The 20,049-nt window shown below is 43.2% G+C and overlaps 2 protein-coding genes across 2 annotated transcripts; both read left to right on the forward strand.

Moving 5' to 3' along the window:
• Positions 1–684: 684 nt before the first annotated feature.
• Positions 685–6,353, forward strand: LOC133922500 (uncharacterized). The gene is made up of 6 exons (XM_062367860.1): positions 685–1,154; positions 3,334–3,370; positions 3,463–3,699; positions 3,772–3,819; positions 5,509–5,912; positions 6,071–6,353. The coding sequence occupies exons 1-6, from the start codon at positions 808–810 to the stop codon at positions 6,144–6,146; spliced, it is 1,149 nt and encodes a 382-aa protein (XP_062223844.1). The 5' UTR covers positions 685–807; the 3' UTR covers positions 6,147–6,353.
• A 1,728-nt stretch (positions 6,354–8,081) lies between these two features.
• On the forward strand, positions 8,082–9,220 carry LOC133920673 (uncharacterized). The gene is made up of 2 exons (XM_062365269.1): positions 8,082–8,602; positions 8,752–9,220. Exons 1-2 carry the CDS (start codon positions 8,515–8,517, stop codon positions 9,000–9,002), a joined length of 339 nt encoding a protein of 112 aa, XP_062221253.1. The 5' UTR covers positions 8,082–8,514; the 3' UTR covers positions 9,003–9,220.
• The last annotated feature ends 10,829 nt before the right edge of the window (positions 9,221–20,049 follow it).

Genomic DNA, 20,049 nt, shown 5'->3' on the forward strand with positions numbered 1-20,049 from the left:
GGTTCAAATTTATTTTTACACCCCATGAGTCTTTAAACCCGAAGCTCAAAGAAGCTCATTGCATCGAAACTCGAGGCCCCATTCCACCACAAGTCTCGAAATCCCATCATGCCGTTGTCGGCCTCCACTAGCGCAGTTGTGTACATGCGCCCATATGTGCCCAGGCCATGCACCCTGTCCCACCGCACCCAGACTGCATGTGCCCTCGCCACGCGCCTAGGCAGCGTGCTGCACCCTGACCGTATAGCCGCACGTCGTCGCCTGGCCACCGGGAGCCACGCTGTCACCGCACCGCCCAATCGCACACCATTGCAGCGTCGTCGTAGATCTAGATCTGGCCGCAGCTCTTCCTCGGGTTTTAGGTCCCCAGTCGGGTGTCGGGTCTCCATAAGGGGCAAAGCCGAGATTAGTTTTACACCCGATAAATATTTCGGGACCAGATCGAGTTTGTTATCTCAGATTTTGAATGGGGTGTGCTCTCTGCTCCACCTAATCTCCATTAGACTCATTGTCACCCTAGTGCGTATGCTGTTCACCAAAATTTCGCAAAGTAATTTCCATATGTTCACCTAAACTGTTATTGTCTGCTGAGGTTGTTGTAGAACTGTTCGGCTCTCAACAGCTACGCAACCCTGCCCTGCAAAATAAATAAATAGATAAATAAATAAATAATCCAAAGCTCCCCTTTCGCCTCTCCTTCTTCTTCCCTTCAACGACGCCAAACAAAACCGACGCGCTCCTCTTCCCTCCCACCCATCGCCCCCGCGTCCTCCTCGGTCTGCAGGCGCAAACCCTAACCCTGCCCGCATGGGCGCCGTCACCTCGACGGTTGCGGCCCGCTTCGCCTTCTTCCCGCCGAGCCCGCCGTCGTACGGGGTGCAGCCGCCCCCTGCTGCCGCCGCGGGGGCGGGGGCGGAGGAGGGGCAGAAGGGTGGCGACGGGGCGGTGGTGGAGCTCACGGGCGTGCCGGGGAGGGGCAATGTGGAGGCGCGGCGGCTGCGGACGAAGCGGGGCACGGAGGTGGTCGCGATGTACGTGCGGCAGACCGGGGCCAGGCTCGCGCTGCTCTACTCCCACGGCAACGCGGCCGACCTGGGCCAGATGTACGAGCTCTTCGTCGAGCTCAGCGCGCACCTCAACGTCAACCTCATGGGGTACGCACGCGCGCTGTCCCGGGGTTGGGTCGGGTTGGATTGGATTGGGTCAAATTGGGATGCGATGCTGTGCTGTTCGGACGCTGGATACCAGTGTACTCTTGGATCTTACTGACCGTGTCTATACGGATCAGAGCTGTACTTTTATCTGAGGTTAGGAATGAGACTCGTATGCCTTTGGAGGAAATGCTAGGACTTTTGAGCGGATCAGTAGGGTTGTTGCCTCGTAGTTTCGATGATAGATGCAACCCTCCGTTCAGAGCATCTGATAGGTTTTAGGCTTTCCTGATCTGAGTATGAAGTTGCGCTAATGCCAGAATAGTGCTTCACACTCTTGGATTAGCTGATGAGTGGTTATCGACATTTTGATATTCTGGAAAGCTGTTTCTGTCTAATGATTTGGTTAAATTGCTGATTTTGGATTTTTGAACTATTTTCTTGGTGCTCAAGATGGCTGGGCATGTCTGCCTAAGGTCATTGCTACAAATTTATGGAGTCGATTCAATTTGTGGTAGCATGAAGGATCTTCGTATTATTGGTATCTACTGTAATAGGGTGTTTCATGATTTTCTTGATTCTGCGCGTAATGTTGGGGACACTCTATTTGGTGCTACCTTTGGCCAAAATTTGGACAATTTTGTTCACATGATTTGTTAGATGTTACCATACTTCTTTTATCCTGGTTTCATTAGAACTGTTCACCAATGTGGTGTGGTGGAAACAAAATCAGATTTTTTATAGCGATGGTTTTGCAGAATTATCACGTGCTTTCAGTTGCATGAAATTAATTCATGCATGCCATTTTGTCCATTTTTGTTGTGCTCATAAAAGTTTTAATACCAAAATTTCTGATCAAAATTATCATTTGAGGAATTATGCTGCAAATCTTCTATCATGCATTCTCTGAGGAAATTAGGAAGAAAAAAAAAATGAATCGTTGTATTTTTGTTCTTCAAATGGAAATGGCTAATCTTTGGTTAAGATTCTCGCTTTAGCTGATTTGTTTTGTTCTTCCTGTTGTTTGGGTGTAACAGCTCAGGGATTAAGGAACCTTTGTTTTTAAATTTTCATTTGACACTACTCTTTTAGGGTCCATGTTTTGGGGGAGGAAATCAAGAAAGTAAATAAAGCTTGGCCTAATGGGTCAGTTGATTGATGGTCTGGTGGTTGATTGTGGATGTGAGAATCATTGGTTGATTCAGTGAATCTAGCAGCTCTAGCTAATTTAAAATTGTGTGGTTAGGAGGAATTGCCTAATTGGCTTGTCCTTTGCTCCTTTCTTTAAGACAAGATTTTAGTTGCTTTATAATCTTGGTTACTAATATAATCAACATTTCTTTACCTTTTTGTTATTGCCCTGTCCTTTGAACCTACTTTTGTCCTCTCCGTGGCCATTAATTTTGGCACAAAACATTGGTTTTGCATGGTTACTTTATAACTAGGTGCTTCTGTTTGACTGAGTCATAAGTTCAGCATCACAGAGGATTCCTGCTGACGTGGGCTATTGCAGCTAGTATAATAACAATTTACCGCATGATTACTAGATACCATTCATAGCTTAGGCATCAGCTACCATTACTACTGAGTAATGATAAAAGGCCTTCCTAAAATATAGCAAACTGAAATGTCTTTGCATGAACTTATTTAGATACACAATCTGCTGCGAGTTTCATTTTCTCATCCAATGAAGAAAAAGATGAAGGCGAGTCGTGACTTCATGGCTATAAACAGAATGCGACCCAAAGAAGCATCTTACACAAAAAGGATATGCCCTATATGGAGTCTTATCATCAAAGAGCTAAGTACAATTATTTTTTATGCATGAATAACCACATTAAGAGGTCAAGATTCCATATACAGGGAAATATGGTCATGTCCAAGTTAATCTTATTAACTATCCTAACCATTCGTGGTTGTATGATACTATAGGTGATACAAAACTTTAAATGATCCATATGTTGCCAATTTACGTGGCTCAGTGTTACAGGCTTGCAGCTGTGCTTTATTCTCTATGATATTAGCACCTTATGTTTTGGAAGTTTTGTAATCCAAATATGAGTATATGTCAGATGAATTCATTTCCTAAGCTCCTTACATTTGGAAACCACAGGATGACTTTTTTCACCTTTTCCTCCTATTTTGATGAAATAATAATAGCTCATCTGCCATTCTTTTTCAGCTATGACTATTCTGGTTACGGGCAATCTTCCGGGAAGGTAGATGCCTTTTCTTTATTTTTTAAACCTTTTTTCTTTAATCTCCTCTATTTGCGTGATGCTAACCCTTTATGTTTTATCTAATACTGCAGCCTAGTGAGCAAAACACTTATGCTGATATAGAAGCTGTTTACAGATGTCTCATAGAAACCTATGGATCTTCGGAGGAAAATATCATTCTTTATGGTCAATCAGTGGGCAGTGGTCCTACTTTGGATTTAGCCTCCCGCTTACCTCGTTTGAGAGCAGTTGTTGTACATAGCCCAATTTTGTCTGGCTTAAGAGTGATGTATCCTGTAAAACATACATACTGGTTCGACATATACAAGGTAATCAATTTACATTTGTTCTCAATCTTGTTTAGCACTTTAACTGCATCTAAATTTGTCTTGTTTTTACAGAACATCGACAAAATTCCATTAGTCAGGTGTCCCGTGCTAGTGATACATGTGAGTGTTCTTCATTCTTATAGCAAATCTATCATATAGAGTTGGACTCTACTTTTAAAGACATGCATGTTTTTACCCGTTTTGAGTTTTTCTTCTGTGCACAATGCACGCTTGCGATTTTATGGCTTTTCCACTGCAGGCGCATATGTGCATACTGTTATTTTGGTATTGCATCAGTGAACTTGTACATTAGCATTATGGCAATTAGGCTACCCAATGGAGAATGCCAAGCAAGTGCCATTGTGCATAATTTAAAATGGCCTTGGTGGTTAATTTTGTGGCAAACTGTGGATTATGGTGCTACCTAGGGGTAGTGTTGCCCTATGTGTCCACCTAGCATGTCAAAGCCCGCCTAGGCGCTAGGCAATACCTTCTCGCCTAGCCACCTAGCACGTTAAATCCCGCCTAGGTGGCTGTCTGTCTAGCCTTGCCTGTCTAATTGCCGATTAGGTTCTAGGCGATGGTCTGCCACCCGCGTAGTGCCTAGCGCCTAGTGGGGTGTTTGGATGAGGGGTATTAGTCCAGGATTTTTTTAGGAAGGATTTGGTCCAAATCCCCTATCCAAACAGGCCCTTATTGTTTACATAGTTACCTACATATCTGGTTTATGTATTAGGTAATGCGTTTTAAGATCTTATTTTTTGCACTAGAACTTGTTATGTTCACTAGTTTTTGAAAACACACCATTAATAATTACTATATGAAACGCATTATCTTCTATAACATCTAATAATATTTTCTGTAATGGTGGTTGTTTATTGGAGGGAGGAGGGGAGGGGGATGGTGACCATGGAGGTCGCCGGCAGCTATGGTGGGCAGCTGCTAGGGTTTGGGTGCAAGGAGGTGGCGGTGTGAGAGAGAGAAGGCGAGGGTCCGCCAGGTGCCAGACGCATGGACAGTAAGAAGGGTTTCCCTTCTAATTCTTATCTCGTTATTGATGGTTTGAGAGATGCTAAGTTAGCCCATAAGCAATCTATTACAATTTGGAAAGTAATGGAAAACCCTAATCTACTTAATAGCCAAGAAACAGTGTGGACCGGGCTGGTGCTACAGTACGCGTGGTACTGTTCGCACCAGTCTTTTGGGCCCTTGAGCGGGCTTTTGGGCTGGCTGGTCCTAATGGGCCATGACCCATGACATTTTCTCACCACCCAGCACAGCGAGCATCATCCAGATCCAACTGAGCCATTACCAAGAGGAATAGACTTATAACACTGACCCCTCATGGATATTGTGGTTAATTACTTAATTGTCACCAATAAATGTATGATTGCTTACAAATTACAATCCGCGCTATATTTGGTAGATTTTTGATAAACCTGCTAGGCAACAGCCCTCGAGCAAGCACGACACATAGGGCTATCAATGCTACTGTTTCTGGCACAAAGACATACTGATGCGGACAAAATATTTTCTTGGTTAAGTGAGATAAAAAGATGAACCGCAGTTAAATAGAATATTCTGGAAACATGGGACAATTATTCTCTTAGCAAGTTAGCAGACACAACTTTATCATGACTATTTTTTTGTACTATTTGTGTTGTCATCTTTTAATTTGCTAAAATTTCCTTCTGATGTACAATCTGTTCATTCTAGTCAAGATGTAGAAGAATTCATGAAACTGGATACTGAAGTACTGCAATACCTATTTGCACATGGCAGTGTTTTTAATATAATATCTTCTCTCAGGGTACAGCTGATGAGGTTGTTGACTGTTCCCACGGGAGGGCATTGTGGGAACTTGCTAAAGTGAAGTTTGAGCCGCTATGGATCAAAGAAGGAAATCACTGTAATTTGGAACTCTACCCAGAATATATTAAGCATCTGAAAAAGTTTGTTGGAGCCATAGAGAAATCGCCCAGTCCATCAGATCGTACTCCAACAGAATCTGAATATACAGAGGATTCAAGGAAAAGCACAGACTGCAGGGAAAAAACAAGGCCAAGCATAGATCACAGGCATAGTACAGATCGGCGGGATAAACCAAGGGGCAGTACAGATAGGAGGGACAAAAGCAGAAAGAGTGTGGACCATCCTGAGAAACCGCGGGCTAGTGTTGATCAATCTGATAGGCCAAGGAAAAGCATTGACCGGTATAGTTTACCTTTACAACGTACCAAATATTTCCTTTTAATAGCATGCTGTATTCATTTAATTAATTCTAAGGTGGCTTCTGAATTTCTGTTACAAGATCACATGTTTTCAGTTCTCTTGAGTATTGACTAATGTGATCAAATGGTGTGCGTAACAGCTTTGGAGGGATGATGAAGTCCGTCAAGTTGTGCAATATCGACTGTTTCAAAGTGACAGCAACTTCTGGGAGCTGAAAATACCTAAAAGGTTAGTGTTGGGACCCTTTGTGTAACTTATTCAATTGGGTGATTGGTTTGGCTGTAGGAGGTGTATTTCATACAATGGGGGCTTGTATTGTTTCCGTTGAATTGTTCTCTTAAGATGAAATAATAATTTGTTCATAAGAGATGTGCCCTGGAAAGAAGTAAGCCCTCTGTGGGCAAGGAAGCCTTTATGTTGTCCACCTAGTGATATTACTCCTAATATGAGGTAAAGATAGTTCTGGCCGTTTTGACTATAATTGCAAAATCATTTTCACCTATCTCACGACTATGGCTCTTTACTGAAGCACTCAAAGTCCAGAAGCCGAACTGAGAGCTCTGTTTGACCAGTGGCATAGGCTAGGGCTACTTGAGCCTGTTGTTTGGATAATTTTGAAGGGAGCGGTGGAGCATTCGAAATCTGAGCTGAAATCCCGCCGAGTGATACCTGAGTTATGGCTAACAGAGGCCAAAATTCATGGATTTGAAGTTGCCTTCAATGACAAGTTCCTCTTTACCCAGAAAAAAAAGAACCACTTAGAATAGACAAACAGATTATATTTGTCGAGAAATGCAAAATGATAAAAACAGCTAATTGGAAAGCAATAGTCATATTGCAATAAATAAAAAAACTATCTTTTTTTCTCATTTTTCTTTCTTATAACAAACACAAGAATCAAAACTTGATTACTTTCTTTATAAACTGGCCACTTTTTTTCGTTTTACTGGATTGGGTTAGTAGTGGCAGGAAGATCATTCTCCTTGCGGTGTACAGCTTCTACACCCGGCGGGAGGAGAGCACAGCTTCGAAGAGAACCTGCCGCGCCGCCCAAGTGAACAAGGCAGCTCGGCGCCCTCGCTTGGGCGCCGACCGACGAGGACGGGGGCTTTTGGATCGCCGCGCACGCCCTCGTGTCCCTCGAAAAAACGTTGACCGATCGATGAACGCGGAAGCGAGACCAGCGCGCGAGCAGGCTCGCCCTCTGACGCGTGCTTTGCTTCCTCTTCGCGCGCGGGGTCGAGGACGTTTTGCGGCGGTCCCTGTGATCCCGGCGGCTGGTGTTCAGGTTGGGAGGCGCCGCGTGGGAGCATGGGACCGGGTGTCCGACCCCACTATCCTGGTCGGCCCGTTGCCTCCTTCCTCGTCGGTGCTCGTGCTGCTTCCGGCTGTGGCACTGCATTGCGGTATGGCATGCATGTGCCTGTGCCTGTGCCTGTGCCTACCAATCGATTCGCGGATCGCGGCAGCGGCGGTGTCGTGCCGCCGTGCGGTGGTGCACACTGCAGAAACCAAGCGGCTAGCGGGGGCGAGGAACCGCACCTTCCCTGCCGGCTGCCGCTCGGGGTACGATACGAGAACCCAAGCAAGTACGCACTCGCGCACCCAAGTAGATCGTACGTACCAGCAGTATTTTCAGCGTGAACAATCCTCTCTTCCCGACTCCAGTCTACCGGCTACAGCAGCCACATGCACGGGTGCACGCGTACACCGTGTGCGTATCAAACGTACGGATACAGGCCCATGTGATACGGTAGTGTGTACACTGCGCGGTACTCTGAGGTCCACTCCTGACACGGAAAAGGGGCTGGTACATTTCGAAATCGGGGTTTCCTTCCAAAAGACCGAGCTGACTGTCTGATCGATCGGAGTACGTGCAAAACACTTGGCGGTTCCTCGGAGTTGAGACCAGGATCAGATGCCTACGCCCTAGCTGTTCCACGGCCTCTCCTCGTAATCCGGAACAACCAACACGTCTCGGTGTCCAAGTCCGTTTTGTAAGAAGAGTGTCCAGGCCCCATCAAAGTGCTCGTGCTTGTGGAATCATTTCACCATGATTAGCACGAATAGCTAGGCCTGGAGAGACCAAACCATGGACACATGAATCTGGCGAAACCAATACACAACGCCTTCGTGCGCTGCCAAGCCTCGCGTGCCGACTGCCCCTGTGAGAACGATGGGTTCACTTCACCCAACCAACCGATCGATTTGCTTCCAGAATTCAACGGCAGGGCTCGTTGCTCGCCGCCACAGATTATTCCGCGGTTCACGGTTCCAGGGTACGGTTTTTGGGGGGCACCGAATCATCGGGAACATTGCCCGGTGCTCTGCCAATGGCATATGCCTTTCCTTGGCTTCTGAAAACGCCTTGGCCAACTGGTTAATTGTATTAGTCCCAGAACCCCATGCATGCACGCCATGGAGTCGAAAGCTTTGACCAATGGTGTGTGCCCCTGAACCCCTTTAAAACCATCTCTTTAGAGTTCAGACTTTCCATTCCTCCTCTCCCTTCAGAGTTCAGACTTCAGCCAGTCATATTCAGACTTCCATAGGCAGGTTGGTATAGTAGTTAGGCAGGTAGTTATGCAGCAGTTGAACTGCGTCAGCTTGCTGCTCCTGCTTAGCGTCCTGCTGGCCGCGCTCAGCCCCGTCGTTGCCACCGCACCCAGAGGTAAACACAGAAAGCCATATCGTATATATCCTTCTGCCATAATCGTACTCTCATTTCAGAGTTCAGACAGTTTTTTTGCTCATCTGAAGCTCAACTGCTTCTTGCTACCAATGTGACGCGTCGCATGCATCTGATGTATCTCTTTTCAGAGCTGCTAATGGCGGCCATCGGCGGCGACCAAGGACCTGATCAGGGGAGAGTTGCGAACACCTTAAGCGATGCTCCGGTATCGGCCGTGAAGGACACAGACGGGGTGATCGGCAGCAGGAGGAAGAATGAGGGGGTCGACTGCCGCCATTTCGGAACCAGGAAGATACCATCTCAGGTTCATTTCAGTGGCCGCATACCCTTCACTGCCGATTACCATCCTGTTCACAGGCACCCGCCCAAGCACAACTAGAGCTAGATATGTGCAACAGCTAGCACTAGCGATAACTAGCTCTCTCGTCTCTGAATATTTCTAAATAGTATCCTTTTTATTTTTCTTTTTGTGTGTAGCTTTTAGTTTTTAGCTCTTTAGTAGTGATATATACTACGTATGCAAGCTGTATGTTGTGCCATTTTTGTCTGAATGCGGTCTGTGTGGCAATGTTCTCCTGAAAGAAAGCATTGCTGATCGATGTTCTTGTTTTGGCTTCTGATTTTTGTAAAATGTACTGACTACTGGGTGCTAAACATGAGCGTGAACACAGATTGTTAACCAATGGGGTGGACCCATAACATACTCTTTTTTTAACGAACATGCATAAAATTGTGCCTACTTCATTGACAGAGAAGAGAGTTTTTTTTTTTACAAAGTGCAACACTGGGGCTGCAGAAACATTTTTTTACCAAGCAAACTAGTCTAGTGGTAGTAGCCCGAGTTGGTAAGCAAGAGGCCATGTGATCAATTCCTAGCCCAAAACAACCAAGCAAGTAAAAGAATTAGTAAAAAAAAAGGCTTTTCTAATAAACCCTGAGTGGATAAAAAAACACTCTATTCCAAAAAAAGAAGCAATTTTTTTAAACAAAGAACCTGTTATGGCAACATTACATGTCATTTTCGTATATATGGAATAGTTAATACATATTTTCGCCGGATATGCACCCCTTTAACAATGAAAATCGAATATAGCCTCTAGGCGGATAACCAAATAATGAACCGAGATACCAATTTAGCACACATAAGCCAAGACATATCTCCTAAGGTCATCTCCAACAGCTATCTCAAATTTTCATCCTCAAAAATACTATTACAGCATCTCTTATTACTATTATAGTATTCTCTATTTTTTCATCTCCAACAGCTAACCTATTTCTTACTTTCTAATACTCTTTTTCCTCCCTTCGGACCCGCTGTCAGCCTCTGTCTACAGTACTGCTACAGTAACCCGACAGTGTTTTTCCCTCCGGACCCACTGGCAGCCTCGGTAAAAAGTATTGCTTCAGTGATGCTACATAATTACGGTGCTACAGTGATCCAGCAAATTCACAGCTCAATGATCTCTCCGCAATACTGTAGAGACAATGTAGCACTGGATACAGGATCCGTGGAGATGCTACAGTAGACCGTAAACACTGTAGCACCCCGAATCCGTATCGGTATACGTACTGCAGGGGGCGATGTTTGGAAGAAAAATGCTGGCACCGGCGCATCAACTTGCATCGATGCCACAAAATAGAATATTGTTTTCCGTCTTCTCCTCTGCTGCGTGTCCCTCCTCAGAGTCGAGCTCTCCATCGAAGGCAAGGTCCTTGCAGCAAAGAGGACCTACCAGACGAAGTCGACCTTGGTCCACACGTGGTAGTCGAACCCGTCGACGGCATCCCGTCCGAGGTATATGGCGTCGGCGGCGAGCTAGTCGGGCGACAGGAGTCCCACGGGGAACCGCACGGTGCGGCAAGATGCAGAGTTGATCAGCTGCAGCCGCCCGCTGCTCTCGATGAGGTTGGTGAAGACCACCGTGATGAATTGCTCAGGCCACAGCGTCGGCACTGGGGGAGGGCCGCCGACACTGGCGTCTACCGCCACGGTCATGGACGGCGATGTGATCTTGGATTCTTGGTATTGGTTGAGGCGACGATGACAACAATGAGGAGGAGTAGCAGGAGCTCGATGTAAACGATTTGAGAGGGGATTGGATCGATTTGGCCTCGAGTTGTGGTGGATTACTGGATTGAGTTAGTTTGGAGGCAAACCGATTCGGTTTGGCAACAGGAAGAAGAGAAAGGCTAGGTTGAATTTTTATTTATTTTGACGGTGGATCCCACAACCGATGCCTACCTTCCTGCTAAGCAACAAATCAATTCATCGCTGGTGGGTCCTTTTTTTTTTGGCATGGATGCCTTGCTAAGACCATCTTCAAGAGTTTCCCTCGCGCTTCCTGTTCTTCTCGTAATGGAAAAAAGAGTATGACGGTAATAGCTAAAGTGCTTCAAAGGCTTTCTACCAGGGGTCGATACGAGACGAGATAAGAGAGAGGTTTTCACAGGAACCTCTCTCCTATCCCTTTGTGGATACGACGAGCGGGGGACGAAAGAGGTGAAAGCGAGGGGTGGTGACGGCGGCCCGCGTGAGGAGGGCGGCGGAAGGTTGGGGGTGATAGTGAGGGGATCGTTGTCCTCGGCGTCCTCAAACCCTCCGCACGTGCCACCGAGGCAGTGCGCCACCAAGGCAGCTCGCCACCGGAGCCATCATGGGGTCGTACGGGCCCTTCACAGGGTACGTGGCAGTGATCGGCCGGTCCAAGTTCCTAAGGCCCGTGCAGAAGCTGCTCGAGGAGATCTGCGACGTCGACGGAGGGCCCGCGCAGAAGTTGCTCGATGTCATCCACATCAGCCTCCTCGTGCTCCTCCTCCAACAGCTCCAAGAACAAGAGCAAGGCGCCCCCTTGCCTCTCGCCGATGGCCTAGGAGCCGCGCGTAACCTCCTCCGTGCTATCCACGACGATAGCAAGATCTACCAGGTTCCTACCCTCTGACTTCGACGATTGGGAATCAATCCACTCAAGTCTAGGGAGGATTCCGATGAATGAATGAATTTGTATACATGCGCATAGGCGGTGCGAGGGGGTGGTATCCTCGACATGTTTGCATCGCTCCCTGATGAATTTCAGATGCCCCATATCCTCGACAGGTTCTTCTGGAAGGAGGCGATGCGGCGGAGGCGGACGAGGTGGTGATGTGGCCGTCAGCGCTGGTCATGGAGCTTTGCCAACAAGATTCAGATTTGGCTCCAGTTGTACTTGAATTTTCTTTAACTTATAGGTTGGGCAATCTGTTCACATGCTTTGTGTTATTAATAGGAGATCAATTCATATTTTGTATTCTTTTCCTTGCATCTGATCCTAGAAGGCTTGGAATTCTATAAGTGCCTAGAATTATTGCATAAGCTTTGTTCCCAAAACTTTCTGATGTTCAGTGCTCAGACATCCTTTTAGTAAGTGCTGCAAATAGCTTTGTTGGCATCACATATTATTTCTTTGTGATATACCAGTGAAGACACTAGATATGCATCCTTTGGTAGTCAGGTTAATGGAGCTTGAGTAAAGCCAATTTTTATCTCAGGGTTGCCATAGGATTCCTGTCACTACAAGATCTTGAATCCCTTGGTAGTCAGGTTTATGGTTAAAAATTGCAATCTACCACAGGAGTCTTAGTTGTTTTGGATGCTCATCCTGGTGGAATTATCTATCAAGAGATGATACGTGATTATGTTCAAGTTGTAAGAACAATATATGAATATTTGGTTCTGGTACTCTTCTTGTCGTTGTGACATAACATGTGTTGTCAGTGAAATGTTAGATAATCTAACTGTTTTTTTAAACACTTATGCATATGATTTTGGAGAAGCTATTGTTGATATCAATTACTCGAATTTTGCCAATGCAGCTCTTACAGATAGAATTTTCATTTCCTGATGTTCCTCCATATGATCATTTACCCATTTGATTTCATTGCTAGGAAGTAGGCATCAATGTATCATCATTAAAGAAAAATATCTAGTGAAGCTCTGATTTGTGCTCATGTTGATTGTATTATCTTTGTACATTTCACATGTTTATTTGATTATAATCAAGGGGTTAGTTGTGAGGAACGACGATGTCTTAACAGGGGGTGAATTAGGACATTTAAAAATATAAACTAAATTAGCTCCAAAAACTTCACAAGATAAACCTATCTCAATTTCTATCTAAATGTGCTCTAGATTTATCTAGTGTATCTACCCCAACCGCTCAAGAGAATTACAACATACTCTAGTAACGTAAATTGCAAGAATATAAATATGGAAACGTAAATAAGGTAGAAAGACAAACTCAGCACAAGATATTTTTATCTCGTGGTATCGATAGCATGAATGTCACTCCTAATCCACATTACAGCTATATGCTCCCGGTCGGCATCCGGACATGACTCTTGAGCCGCCAAGCCACCAAGGCAAGGTCTTAAGCCGGATGAGCCACCAAAGCAAGATCTCACCACTAACCCCTCTTCCGATCACTTGCCTCCGTGATCACTTTGGAGCTTGAGCCACCAAGGCAAGGGTCTTTTTGTCTCCATACACGTGTCTTATCGCTGCTTCACACCGAGTCGGAGGGTCAACAAACTTTAGCCATCAAGACCCAGGATGCTGACGAGTCATCAAGACTCTAAGGCACCAGTGTACCTCTTGGTACAAGCTCGAATCACTTATTGATCCACTCTCTAGGCATCAATCACCTAGCAACACCCTCTCTATGCTGTTTTCACAATGGCTCAAAAAAGTTATTAATCATCAGATCATTTGGTAAGAATAGTAGTACTAACACCGGATCATCCGGTGAGTACATCCTCAGAAACTAGTCATTGTAACTCTATTCAATGCCTTTGTAAACACCAGACATTCCGGTGTACCTTCAAATATATCACCGGACCTTTCGGTGAGTTATCTTGAGCCATCTGAGCTTTTGCAGCCTCTCTATGTAAAATATTTCGGTGCATTCATCTCCAGAGCATCGGACCTTCTGGTGGGTTGTTCTTCATCTTCAACACTTGCAGTTATCTCTGCAAGAAATGCTCCGATGCTATAATCCGATGTGCACAAACCAAGCATCGGACTATCCGGTTGGTTGATCTTCAGTCTTCTACACTTGCATTCTTCTCTGCAGAAAATACTCTGATATTACCCTGTGCAGATCACCGGACTATCCGGTGAGATCCTCAGCCTTCTCCCTCTTTATCAGAAATACTTCGGTGAGTTCAACACACAGAGCACCAGACCATCTAATGAGAGCAAATCTCCTAGGACTTCTCTAATTCAGTTAATCTTTGTCCCGACTGTGGTGACTTCATTATGTATTGCATCTATAAGACCTACTAACATATATTCTTGACAAATATGTTAGTCCTAATGACTATTTATTATTAATAATCAAAATCATAATCATGATCTAATAGGGTCATTTTTGCTACAATCTCTCCATTTTTATGATTGATGACAATACAACCAAAACAAGTGGCGAGTAATAAATGATACAAATCATAAAGACCACAAAGTCTTACCACATTACTTGGATGCATGTTCTTACCATTTAGTGCCCATATTATTGTGACTCCCCCTTTCTCCATTGCCACTATCTTTCTTGATCGACCTATACAAGAACTTCTCCCACTTTATCAACCTAGGTGTTTCATGTTGCTTCTTGTATCTTCTTTTTCTCTCTCTCTCTTAGTCAATAATCTCAAAAAGGATTATAAACACATGTTGAACTCGAGGAAAATCGTTAGAGCACATAGGAGAAAGCTTCTTAAATCATGATCTAATGAAATGATACCAATTGAAAAGATATATCAATTGTAAGGATACGAGACATTGATATCAATTGAAATGACAAACAAGGATCATAATTCATGAAACTCACATGATGTAATCTAAACTCCCCCTTTATATGTGCATACATAAAATGAGATCAACTTGTAAATACCACTTATAGAAATGTAGCAATATATGCACATCTAAACAATAAGTAGAGGTAAGAAGTTTAAGTCATATCATGCATCGAGGTAGCTTAAATGTAGAAATAAATTGATAATGATACCAATTGAAACCTTTAAACATTACATACCTCTGAAGACTTATTGATAGCTCTATGAGACTACAAAAGATATATCTAGTAACACATGTTAGTCTCAAAATCGTAACCTATAAGACATATTCCCTCTAAATGTGTTCATACAAGTATTAAATACTTGCGAGATATATGCATTTATTATTAATAACAATAGAAAGGGTACCCTATATTTTGGTTCATGGCACATAAAAGATACCAATTATGAAACTAGTGCTATAAAAGAAACTTTCAACTAATAAATCATGTAGGTTGCTCATAAGAAATAGAGAAACACAAGCAAACTATCATATAAAAATATGTACTAGGCATTGCAATAAATTGAAATATGCACATACAATCCTAGGCAAGATAAATGAGTTACAACAATTAAAAGATTTTGCATCTAGCTCTATTACCTTTTTTACCTCTGGATAGGGATTTGGATATATGCTGGTCATGATCATCATCAATGCACCCAATCTTATACACTTTGTTTCTTTACTTGAACCTTCACTTCATTTTATGAGCCAAATCTCCAAATCCCTATAGCTGTCTCGGACTTTAAGTCTTCTTTTAAACCCAAACTGATTGGGACCCTTCATGTTGATGATGACTTATTTAGGCACCCAAATACGTTGGTTCCAGCTTCGGTCCTTTCTCTCAACCATATATGCAACCACCTTGCTATTGTTCTTCTTCTTAAGCTTGTGGTGGTTGCTCTTGATCTTGATCTTATAGTTAGATTTGGTGTCAATATTGGAGGTCTTGTTGGAGATGTGCATGGTCTTCTTCTTCTTCTTGATCTCCTTCTTGACTTATTTGCATTGAAAGTACTTGTGACCTTCTTGATAATATTTGAAGTATGTCACGGTGGACCTCTCCGTAAGCTTTTTCACCATGGTAGTATGGTTATGTTGAGGAGGTTGGACAAAGCATCTATCTTAGGATTAAAATTAAATACATACCTTAGGTTGAGATTCAATGTACTTAAATTTTGTCTTAAGCTCTTCATGCTCTTTGTTTAGCAAATTAAATTTGCTCAATAATTACTCATAATCAGAAACAAATGTAGCATGAATGTCATTGAGGATATTGAATTTCTTAAGTTCTTTAGATTATTTCATAAGGTCTCTTTGTTGCTCATTGATCAAATGAAGGAGTTCATCATATGATGGAGAATTCTCATCTGATTTATCATCACTTACATCGCTATCTATACTTTTGGCCATAAGACACTTGTGTGATGACTTGCGCGATGATGATTTATGTGATGATGACCTTGAGAAAGAACTTCTCTTGAAGAAGTGGGTGGCGAAGCTCTCATCACTTGAGCTTGAATCTTCATCTTCACTCACTCATATTTTCATGCTTGCAAATACTTTGGCTATTCTCATTGTCTCCCTCTTGCTCTTAGTCTTCTTCTTATTCTTGATGCGATCAATTGTTTTGACCAAGTCTTTCATACAAATTTAGTGATCAATCTTGACATTAATCTTCTTGATGTTCTTCTCTACTTGAAATATGAGCTTAGCGACTTTGGAGTCTATTTTTTCATCACTTGATGTGCTTTGCTCATTATCTTCATTGCTCTCTTTATCTTTATCTTCGCTTGAGCTTGACTATTGCTCTTACCTCCTCATCTTCACCTTCATGTGTGAGCATAGTGTTTATTTGTTTGTGAGAGCAAGTTTCTTGGTGTCAAATGAGGAAGAGGCTTCCACCTTATATTCATAGTCATCTCATTGGTGGTGATATTCTCAATCACTTGACTTGGAGTCATCTTCTTGATGTCGTCGTTGTCGTATATGATGGAGACTATCAATTTATACTTCGTAAGAAGAGCTTGAAGTATTCTTCGTACCACTTGATCATCATCAATTTACATCAAACCTATTCAAACGTGATTACATGTCATTAGCATTTTCATGGGCAAATTATTTGACGCTATTGAGATTAGTAACAAGCATATGATATTTCTCATTGCACACATTCTTTGTGCCATCATGTATTTTAATGAGACTAGTTCAAATACCATATACATTACTGAAAGAATAAACACGATTAAATGCATCAACATTTGAAAGATGATAAAATGATACTCTTCGTCAATGCATCTAACTGCCTCTCCTTATTGGTGATGCGAGGTCTTATCCCTTTCTCGGTGACCCTCCGAACATATAAACCTTTAACTTGCAAATAACCAGTCATTAGAATTTTTTAATAGGAGAAATTAGTGTCGTTGAAATGTGGAGCGCTATGTGTATCCATCCTAACCTTGAACGTCACAACTCTAGGATGTTAAGCCTATCAAGAGTACGAGGCTCTGATACTAATTGTGAGGAACGGTGACATCCTAAGAGAGGGGATTAGGACATTTAAAAACCTAAACCAAATTGGATCCAAAAACTTCACAAGATAGATCTATCTTAATTTCTATCTAAATATGTTCTAGGTTTATCTAGTGTGTCTACTCTACTTCTCAAGAGAATTGCAACCTACTCTAGCAACGTAAATTGCAAGAACGTAAATTGCAAGAATGTAAATAAGGTAGAGAGATAAAATCGACACAAGAGATTTTTATCATGTGGTATCGATGGCATGAATGCCACCCTTAATCCACATTGGAACTCCACCAAGGATATGCTCCCAGTCGGTACACGGTCATAACTCTTGAGCTACCAAGGCAAGGTCTTAAGTCGAATGAGCCACTAAGCCACCAAAATAAGGTCTCACCATTAACCTCTCTTCTGTTCACTTGCCTATGTGATCACTTTAGAGCTTGAGTTACCAAGACAAGCGTCTCCGCATCCCCGTACATGTGTCTTGTCGTCGCTTCACACCAAGTCGGAGGGTCAACAAGCTTGAGCCACCAAGGTCCAAGATACTGGTGAGTCACCAAGACTATAAGGCATCGACGTACCTCTCGGTACAAGCTCGGATCACTCCTTTATCCACTCTCTAGGCAACAATCACCTAGACCTATAAGCACTAATCACTAATCACTCAATAATTTTGTGCTTAATTACTTTGGATGATCACTTTAAGCACTTTGGTGGCCTGGATGTCTTCTCAAGTGTATATGAGTTTCTGTGGACTCCAACAGCATGCCACACCTTCAAATGACTAAGTAGAGAGATATTTATAGCATTAAACCTGCTAACTAGTTGTTTTTCAATGGCTCAGAAAAGCTGTTAATCACCGGATGATCCGGTGAGAATAGTAGTACTAACATCGGATCATCCGATGAGTACATCTTCAGAAACTAGCTGTTAGAACTCCACTCAATATCTCTGTGAACACTGGACACTCCGATGTACCTTCAAACCTATCACCGAACCTTTCGGTGAGTTATCTTGTGCCATCCAAGCCTTTGCAGTCTCTCTGTGTAAAATACTCTGGTGCATTCATGTTCAGAGCACTGGAACTTTCGATGTGTTATTCTTCATTCTTCAACACTTGTAGTTGCCTCTGTAAAAAATACTCATGTGCCATAATCCGTGTGCACAAACTAAGCACCGAAACATCCAGTAGGTTGATCTTCAGTCTTCTACATTTGCATTCTTCTCTGTAAGAAATATTTTGGTGTTACCCTGTGTAGATCACCAGACTATCCGATGAGGTTCTCAGTCTTCTCCCCCTTTGTCAGAAATACTCCAGTGAGTTCAATACGCAGAGTACCGAACCATCTGGTGAGAGCAATTCTTCTAGAACTTCCCCAATTCAGTCGATCTTTGTTCCAACTGTGATGCCTTCTTTATATATTGCATCTATGAGACCCACTAACAATATATTCTTGACAAACATGTTAGTTTCAATGACTATGCTATCATTAATCATCAAAATCACAATCATAGCCTAATAGAGTTATTTTCGCTACACCGGTGATTTGCTCGCTAGTTTAAGTGTGTCTCATGTATATTCATGTGTTAGCACAACTCAGTTGTCTTGTAGCGACGTTATATTTTCTTAAGGCATACCTAGTATATACATGTTAGGTATTGTAATCGTGTTGTATGTGTCGTGGTAGTTATAAAAAAAAATAGAATATTGAAAGTATGTTGGGAAGAGAATACTGTTAGAGTGCATGAAAGTAAAGAGAGCGAGTCTAAAAAGATAATCCTTTCGAAAGAAATTTTAAATTGAAAAGGGAAATAAATAAAAGAAAACCGTTGGAATTGTCTAATAAACATTGCTCAAATCCTATCCTTGTAGAGCCAAAATAAACACTCGGTGTTTGCAACAAATTTGGACGGTTTGAAAAGTGACATGTCGTAGTGGTGGTATCCTTCTTCAATGCCGTGCCGCTCGTGGCTGTGGAGCCTATGTTTTCCCTCCACCTGTCGTCTCTTACCTCGAGAGGCCGGCGCAGGATCTACTGGTGGAATCAGCAACAGCGTTTTCGCAGACTTCCCCTTGAACTTCCCCTGTATTATGTCCCAGGTCACTTGGTGCAGGCATCGAGCCATTGACACATTTGTGCGCTGCACAACAGACCAAGGGATGTTCTTTCCAAGGTACAATTCTAAAACGTGTACGCGTGCTATTTCGTCCAATTCATTCAACAGGAATGGTTGGTATAGTGTGTTCTTTCATGTCGCAATCAGATTGTGATTTATCACAAATATCTCTTTTATAAATTTGATTATACAAAATGATATATTGTACATTTGCACAACAGGTCGAAGGATGGATGCCCTTTCTAAGATACAGTTTGATGATATGTACACATGCTATTTCTTCTTATTCAAATGAAAGGAACACGGCTCATATTGTGTAAATTGTGCACCGATCATGTTGTCATTTATTACAAAAATATTCTTTTTGTCAACTTAATTAGTTCAACAAAATAATCTATAGAGTGAAGTACGTTTGAGAGTAAGGATGGCAGTAGGCTAGGTAGGATCGGGGCCTGCGGGTTTCAGACCCAACAGGGCAGGTTCAGGTGTAAAAACCGCCTCACAGGGCCATCGGGTTGGGGCCACGTCGATTCGAGTTTAGGTCTAGATCGTATTTTGCACCCGTGAGTGTCCTCACAGGGTTCGAAATCTTGAGACCCATTAACTTTTTGGCCCATTCACACAGTTCTTTCTGGGCATTTCGTTGAACAGGCTGTGCGTGTATATGAGGAGGGCAGATCCGCCGCCACGGCTAATCATCTGCTCTGGCAAGGATCTTTGGTGTGTTCCCATCAGGATTTGGGGCTAGTGTTAGGAGATAGGGAGGAGAGCTAGCCTAATGGGTGGCCGAGACAAGGAGTGGGGAAGAGATAAGGCTCTCGTCGTGTGTAGCATGTTGGTCGAGTTTGGGTCTCTCATCAGATCTTGGGTTCCCACCGGGGCCAGGGGTGAGTGTGGTTTTACACCCAGTTTGATTTTCAGG

Source organism: Phragmites australis, chromosome 6, assembly GCF_958298935.1.
Source record: "Phragmites australis chromosome 6, lpPhrAust1.1, whole genome shotgun sequence".
Lineage (NCBI taxonomy): Eukaryota > Viridiplantae > Streptophyta > Magnoliopsida > Poales > Poaceae > Phragmites > Phragmites australis.